This window comes from Aulonocara sp. 'chitande type north' Nkhata Bay, linkage group LG2, assembly GCF_057382095.1.
Source record: "Aulonocara sp. 'chitande type north' Nkhata Bay isolate Kocher_YH1m ecotype deep benthic linkage group LG2, A_spYH_male_GT1.1, whole genome shotgun sequence".
NCBI classification, from domain to species: domain Eukaryota; kingdom Metazoa; phylum Chordata; class Actinopteri; order Cichliformes; family Cichlidae; genus Aulonocara; species Aulonocara sp. 'chitande type north' Nkhata Bay.
This window is the reverse complement of record NC_141345.1, coordinates 3,332,113-3,340,765: the sequence shown is the minus strand read 5'-3', so window position 1 is coordinate 3,340,765 and position 8,653 is coordinate 3,332,113. Positions and strand designations below refer to the sequence as shown.

General features: G+C 37.6%; 1 protein-coding gene across 14 annotated transcripts in view; it reads left to right on the top strand.

The window, feature by feature from the left end:
• The first annotated feature begins 398 nt into the window (after positions 1-398).
• The window catches only part of map7d3 (MAP7 domain containing 3), a 30,074-nt gene continuing 21,819 nt past the window's right edge, over positions 399-8,653 (top strand). For all 14 annotated transcript variants that reach the window (XM_086302174.1, XM_086302213.1, XM_086302204.1 and 11 more), the window contains exon 1: positions 399-547. In XM_086302174.1, the coding sequence (XP_086158300.1) occupies positions 502-547 (46 nt within the window). In that variant the 5' untranslated portion in view covers positions 399-501. The remainder of the gene's footprint in view (positions 548-8,653) is intronic.

The window sequence follows — 8,653 nt, the reverse complement described above, 5'->3', positions numbered from 1 at the left end:
TATGTCCAAACTATCTGTCATGAATTATATCAAGTTATTCTGAACCACAAGCAACAATCCTGTCTCAGGGTAGAACCTGTAATCAGTTTTTTTGCCAAAGTGAGTTTTATATATCCTTCATTTATCCAGGTAAAACGTCTCACTGACACTAAAATGTTTCATTGACATTAAAAAAAAAGTTTGGTTTTTTTGGCCAAGAGGGCAGTTGGAGTTAAAACAAATATATTATAGGGTCCATAACGATATTCAAAGTGGACAACAGGACTAGATTCATTATCTTGTAGGTAGAATAACGTAGAGTGGTAAAGATACTTGCATATCGCTGACTACATCGGAAGTCACTTTTTGTTACGACTCTGTTCAAAGTGAGATATCCTGATTTGTTCGCCCTATCTTTGATGTCCACGTCCCCGTGGTGTCCGAGTCCTACCGGCTGCGCTGGGTTACGCGCCTTTGCTTTAGAAAAAAAAAAAAAACAGACAGAAGGAAAACTTCATAGAAATGGCGGAGGGTGCTTCGACTCTCAAGGGCTTGAGAGCCCAAATGGGTAAGAAATATGTTGGCAGTTGTGTCTATTTGTGAACCGCTTGTGTCTTAAGGTGTTGCACTCACTTTCTAACATTTGCAGTCAACTGCCGCCTCTGACCGGGTTGTTTGAGCGGTCAGCTTTTCTAGCTAGTAACGTTAGCTCGCTGCCCGGTTATGAGCCGAGTATGGACGCGGAAAATATCTGCAACTTCTTCCCACATTAAAAGTTACACGTTTGGTTGATTTTGTTAGCTGATGGTTGTGCTGATAACTTTTAAGGGAAGCAAATGGACTGTTCTAACTCGCTGTAAGTTAAATGCGTGCAGTTAACGTTCAGCTAAAGCTGCAACTATACGTCTTGCAGCCTGAGACCCGGTTGATATGCCACTACTTCTGCATTGTCACCTTTCACGCAAATTAATAACGTTGTACAGGAAAGTGGTTTTATGTGAGTTTATCGGAGTAGATAGGCGTCCTCTAAATTCTTTGTAAACTAAGCTAGCTTCTGTGTAACTGGTAAAAATAGTACTGGTTTGGATGTCGTTGCTCTTCGCTCCGAGAATCCTGTCAAACGTGGTCTTCTGTTGATCTTTGTCAGGAAGCTTTTTCTGATCGGGTCATGCATTTTCTAATAGCGGCGAGCTGATTTGATGCCCAGTACAGAAACCAGCAGGCAATTTATTTTCTCCACCCGTGGATCAGGCGGTTCATAGTGTATCAGCAGTTTTGTAGCTTCCTGCTTGAAACTCATCTTATCTTATGTTAAGTGATCTCTTCCCTCTCCCACATTCATTGTCCCACATTCATGCTTATTTGCTGACATATGGCATAACCCCCTTAGCGCTCCAGGGAGGGCAACTATAACAATGTCTGACCTGAATTTCAGATAAAGCTGCACTGTCAAACGCTGAGCCCTGAGCTCTCTCAGGACTGTGTAGCTGTTTTTCCTTAAATGCTTAGATGCACTGATACTATAGTTTTGGTTGGACCAGCAGCCATGTGTCGCCCACTGTTCTGTTAAGCAAAATGCACATTGGCCTTTTGGAGATTGCACTATGTACAAGCTGAAGTCTATCAGTGGGGCCATCCAGATTTGGACGTGGATGTTTACTGTGTTTGTATCTGCCTGTATCAATGCATGGTTTGTTATGGCTGGCTGAGCAGTCAAGCCTTTTTTTTTTCCTGTTTAAAAAAAACCAAACTGTTTTAGCGTAAAAATGGATTTTCTACATACCCAGATTGGGTGTAGGCATGTTTTACTCCTGGCAACAAATGGATCACATTCTAGTGCCGTTCTTCTTCCTGTTTTCTTTCATTTTTCCATTCAGTGTTTTCAGTCTGGCCCTCAGTTCTGTGGTGGGTTTTTTTGGTTGTTTTTTTTTTTCTTTTAATGAATATTTCTACCAAGTTTAGAGGTATGCGTTTGTGTCCTAGGCTTTATGAGGAGTTAAAACATGTCTTCAGCAAAAGTCCTTCAGCTTTCAGTCAAAGTGGAGGACTGACAATAATAAAATAATGCTAGGAATCTAGCTCATGTACATGGTCATTTCCACAAGAATGTGAGAAAGGAGAAAAGTACCCTGCTATTATGAAGCGAGATCACACTGCTGCAAGTAACACTGCAAGGTTGTCCGGATCCTGGCTTAACACATGCTGCAGCAGAATTAAAAGCATGAGAAGTATTTCTGAACTGGGTTAGATTTAACCAAAGGAGGAAATGAACCACCCTCAATTTTGATGTGTAGCTTCTTGGATTTGTACACTTAACTCTGGTTGTGTAGCAGAAGTGCCCCATCTTTTGATTTTTACCTCTTAAAATGATTGAGAGGATGTGTTACATTTTCCACACTCATGTATGCACGTACCAAATGATTTGAATAGCAAAACATGCTAATTTGTGTAGACTATAACTAACCTTAGACTAACCCCAGGGTAGTTTAGTTCATGAGGCGTTAGTTTGTATGTTTATATATCGTTGGTACTTCATTTTATGTTATCTAACACTAATATTTCCATCTCCACAAAGACAGATTCTCTACCAGCTTTGGTGAGCTGGGATAGCTTACGGACAAATTTCCAAATTGTCCCCTCTTGAAAGTCTTTGAATAGAAAGTTTTTGTGTCTTTGGGCAACATGTCAGAGCTTATTTCAACATGGTTCTCGACCTACACACAGCAACAAAGACCAAACGCATGAATAATGGGTTCAAGAGATGTTACACAACAAGTAAATGTCAGATATTCAGGGATTTTGGCTCTTCCACCACAGAAAAATTACAAAAAGTCATGGATTAATTTATCTAATAATAAACATATTTTTGCTTATCAAAGGAGGAAAAATAACAAAATGTATAGACTTCAAAAAGCTAACACATGCTCTTTGCTTTCAATGTCTGCACATCAATGGTGCGGATGTGGATAGTCACTCCTCAAATAGTCATGAAGATTAGTTCCACACTCTTGGCACCAAGAATGTTTTGGTTCAATAAGTCTTCTAAACTGTATAGTTTAAAGTGTGGTCGACTTGGCTGTACTTCTTGGGGTTTAATTAGAAATCTAGAGAATGTATATATTTATATTTTCTGCTTTTTTTTTTTTTTTTTTTTTTTAGCTTAACCCTATAGGACTGAAAAATAACACAACACTATAGGATATGAGCAGTATATAATTATTAAAAATAGTGGATGTGAGAATGATTACATTTGTTGATGTTTATTTTTTCTGTGCAAGACAAAATGGTCCACTTAGAGCAGGAGACTCTCTTGGAAAGTTGTCATCATCATCCTGCTGGTACTACAAATAGCCTGGGCTTACCTTTACATGAGTAGGTCTTGGTAATCCCATAGAAGATTTAGTGTGTTTGTGCGTGCGTGTTTCTTAGGCATCTATCAGCTGTGTCATCCATCCTGAAATTTTGTGTTGGTTGGCTCATTGTGTTGGTAACTAGGGCTGAACGATATATCGCATTTGCGATAATATCGCGACATGATCAAGTGCAATTTTCTAACCGCAAAGGCTGCGATTATACTGCGATTATAAGGCTGTCCAAATTACTACCATATCCCAGAATTCATAGCGCGGCCCAGCCAAACTCCAGTTTCCAGCAATGGCGGCCGCTACTAAGTTTTAAAATTACTCATACTAATCTTTCTGGGTCACAAAATAAACTTTTAACATATTTTCAGGCGAGAAAGTAGTTGTGTAAACATCAAATATCTGCTCGGTTTATCAAGATATCCCATATTTGCAAAAGTGCTTCGACGTTTTCAGAGGCGTCTGCTACCCACCAGCTCGACAGCTAGCCGGGAGCTCGAGGGTTACTGATGCGGCCGAGAACGGCACAACTCCCGGCACATCATTTTCAGATCACCGCGGAGTTTCGCTGCTCGGGTTAAACGTAATATACAAGTCACTTAGACAACCTAAAAATGTTATTGTTGGGCTTTTTTCAGTGTTTTGTTTGTTCGTGAGTAAATCTGTTTGGCTGAGATTAAAGTTATTAGATTAGATAAAATAAAACTTTATTAATCCCCCGGGTGGGTTCCTCCTTGGTTTTCACACAGCTGACTAAACGTCAAACAGAAAACTTATTAAACAGAAGTATGAGACAGTCGAGAATTTACACCAGTGTCTGGTTATATTTTAGATAGCAAGAAGCAGACGGCCGAGTTTATTAAACTCCACCGAGACAGCGGTGACGCTAATCAGAACTAGCCTTCTGATTAGCTAATCAGAAGGCTAGACCGTCCAATTTCACGCCTTTAAACTTTAAAGGCGTGTTTGTGTGTGTGTGTTTATACAATTGCTATTATGTTTGCACTTTATGTGTAATGTTACTGACTGCAGAGATCAGTAAGATGTGTGTATTTTTTATTTATTAGTTTTATTTATTTAATATTATTTTTTAATTGAATGACTGTCTAGTAGTTCACAGATGTCGAAAAACTGAGTGTGGTAAAGCCACTGATTTTGTTTATGTATATTTCTGCAATCTGCACATTGCACTGACTTTCATTTTAATGTTTACACCAGGGTTCCTTGTCAGCACTTTATGCTCAGATGTTTGTAAGCTAAAAATAAACTATTGTGTATGTTCAAATATACTGTTGTGATTGAAGAAGTTAAATAAAAATGTCAGTCATCAATTCATGCAACACCTCATGTCATCATAACAGAGGTCTGTCTTCCAGGAAAGAACAGTTTAAAATTAATGTAATATAGTATTGGCCATACTATATGATGTATTGCTTGTCTTTGTTTAATAATACAGAAGACAAAGACCTTAAAAAATAATCGCATATCGCATCGCAATCGCAATATTGGGGCAAAAAATCGCAATTAGATTATTTTCCATAATCGTTCAGCCCTATTGGTAACCTTTCAGTCAAATATGATAATTTTCTGAATTTGTGAAAAAATAAAATTAATTGAAAAAAATAAAGTAATCAGTGGTTCAGGTTCATGTTTGCCTGCATATTTGCATCTGATAGTGATCAATTGGAATTACAAGGCCATGTAGTCAATATCAAATGTTAATCCACCCTTATATTTAGCAACGTAGGCACTTCCTGTGCAGCAAGCTATTTAGTTGCACCATGCTGCAGGGCACAATAAAGAGTGCAGTTGAAAGGAACCATGGAAAGAAAACCCTGATCCACTGATCTGACTCTTGTGTGTCCACTATACTAATATGTGATGGAAGTTGTAAAAACGTCTTATGAGTATTCTTGTTGTTAAGAGAACTAGCATTTGCCTCTGACTGTTATGATACAAGGCTGACTGGCCTGTTTCCTGTTTCATGTTTTGTTTGGGCTGCAGAGCTGGGTCATTATCAGCCCCCCTGGTGGTCTTTACTGATGCCACAATAATCCATCAGAAGAAGGCAAATCATATTCAGTCGACAAGTATATCTGCTCTTTCTAATGCTAGAGATTCAGCATCACAACAGAAGTGCAGATTTATATTAAATGTTTGTAATATGTTACAGAGTAGGCAGTGCAGTGGAGTGGTGGCTGGTAGTGTTATGTTACAGCAAGGTTTGAAGCCAGCATGTTGTCTTTCTGTGTGGAGTTTGCATGTTCTCCCACAGCCTAAAGACATGCATAGGGATCGGTTAACTGGTGTGAGTGTGAGTGGTTGTCTGTGTTAACCCGGCAACAGATTGGTGATCTATCCAGGGCATATCCTGCTTCTGACAGCTGGGATAGGCTCTATCCCCCCACCCCCTAAGTGTTAAGCGTTAGATTAATTACCAGCTAAAATTCACAACTTTAGACTTTATGATTGCTGTTTTTGGAGATTGAATATTATCTGCAGTTTTTTTGCTTGTTGGTTGTTTTTTTTGTTTTGTTTTGTTTTTTTGTCCCACATTTTCAGCTACCGGTGATTCTTGCTCAGAACATCTGCAGTTATCAATTCCTCTCCAAACAATTGAGGAAAACATCACTCTGAAAATATATAATCTATCAAACAGAGTTTGAACAAGCAGTCATCCACAGCTTTTATCTCTTGCATGTGCCGTTTGAGACAGCTCATCAGCATTCTTCTGGTTTTGGCCTGATAATGGTCATCCCAGAAAACACTGATACATTATCAACATTTGAACTCTCAAATTGCAAAGAGATTTGAAAGTTCAAAGAGTTACAACAAAGCATTTCAGATAGTGTAAAGAGGATTGTGTATAAAAAAAAAAAAAAAAAAAAAAAAAAAAAAAAAATATATATATATATATATATATATATATATATATATATATATATATATATATATATATATATATATACATACATACATACATACATACATACATACATACATACATACATACTTTGCATTAAAGTAAGTGAATCTATGACTAAATGAGCTTGTAAACCCTGGCTCACAAGATTCGATATGTTTAAAATGCTTCCCCGGTGACTGTTAGAAAAGTTTAAACTTACAAGAAGGACTCCAAAAATATTTTAATCAAGTTGTTTACATGTTTGTTGATTGCCATCAATACTCATGTATTACAATAATAAGAATGATGATAATAATAATGATAATAATGATGATAGTTATACTTTGACAATGAATGCTAAAGATGAGTCCAGTAGCTTACTTGGTTATGTAGGATTTATGTGCCATCCATTTAGATGGGTTCAGAAATATCATGCAAATATTTCTGTAACCCAATGCAGACTCGTCACGGGGCGACTGCTTTTACTGCCTCACATTCTGAGCGAGGAAAAAAAAACATGCTCCATCTCATGTCTTTAAGGTTTTGCTGAATCGTGGTGTAGCAGGGATGATGTATGTTAATGTGTGCAAATCTCCATAGTGATGGAGGGATGAGTGAGTGCCTCTGATTGGCTCTTTTCATTTCTATGAGCACACCTGGCTCTCTTGAGGTCTGTTGGGAAAACAGTGTCTCTTCTCGCAATCTCATGAAAGCACTTTAATCAACACATGAATGTGTCTGATAGCAGAGATTTGTCTCATTTTATTCCAAGATGCATCTCTTGCTTGGATGTATTTATATATATTTTGCTTATTCCTTAAAACTACAGTCACTACTACTGTGACTGTGGAAGCCAAAAACCCAGTAAAAATTTATTTTACAGGTGATTATGCTGCACACTAGTAGACTTTTTTTTTTTTTTTTTAGCTTAACAGCTGCTGCCTCCTCAGTTTGCACTTTCTGTCATACTTCCCTCTTTGCAGACAGTACAGTTTCCTGAAATTACAATCTTGAAGTATGAAACCTACTACAGAATGACCAAGGTCAAACTTCATGCTTGGATTAGCAGCTAAATTGTTTACATTGTTTTATATAAATATAGCATTTCATCACCCGCTTTATAAACGTATCCTTATTCTGCTGCAGTTTGTTATATCACCACCATTTCATTAACTGTTAATAAAAACACTTTAAATTGCAAATTACAAATTTGATATGATTTGACACTGAGTCCTGAGTGAGTCTTCAGGCTTGGTTTGTTTCTCTTTGTTGTAGCTATGACTCATCTAATTTCTGAGTCAGTACGATCCTTGATACAGGCATAAGCATGAATGAGAAGCACTTCACCTGTCCTTGCTGTCTGTAACTTAATATCTATCTTATCTTGTGACGGTGTACCCCATTGTTTTTTTCTGATTTTTCACTCTAATAGGGAAAAATATGTTGATTGTAGAGTTATAGAGGTTTCATCAGTGTCCAGTCATCCATATTTTAGACACTAGTAACCAAACATATAATGTAAACTCCTATAACTTTAATAAAGATTTTCTATTACTGTATTCCTTGTGGAATTGTATGATTGCCAAGTATTTGTTGCCTAATGACAAAAAAATAGTGACTGATAAGTAATTTATGAATCCTCTGTCTATTTACGAGTAATCTGCTACGTGTTGTGTGACAGCAAAACTGTTTAAAGTGCAGTCAAATCTTTCGTCATTTATTGATTTCTCCAAATGGAATGAAGAGGAGAGTCTGAGTACAAAAGTGAAGTGACTTGTAAACATCCAGCTGTACACTTCGACCCTTCATAAACGTCTCTGACTGGAGAGCATTGAGGTTGCCGTTTGGATAATTGGTGCATGAATAGTTAACCTGACAGGTCTAATTTCCTTTGCTTCACTGGGGTAAACAATTTCTAGTAAGTCAACAGTTCTTACTGCTAAATTTGGCACTGTTGCATTGTGTAAGAAGGGTCCATTGTCTTCTCTGCCTTACAGAGTAAGGTAATACTTGTAGAGTTGATTTCTATACAAGGAGAACATGCTACACTCGGAAAACCATTCAGTGTCTATGGTGGGTGAGTGGTTTGCTCATAGCAACCTGGTGAAAAGCTTTGTTTTCTTAAATTCAATCTCTCTGGGGCTGCTTCTTTTAAAGCTGTCTATAGTATATGTTACCCTGGTGGCAAATAATGTGGGATTATGAGGGTTGTGAGAATTCAGTGAGCATAGACTGTTTGAGGTGCTGGTGCGTGGCCTGTCATGATGATGCTTTGCATAGCTCAAATACTGATTGGTTCAAAAGTTGTCTAAAACTGGAAAGAGAATAATAGCTGAGTTGATCACAAAGAGGAAGAAAAGCAAAAACACATCAAAGATAAAAAAGAACACATGGAAAGCACAGATAA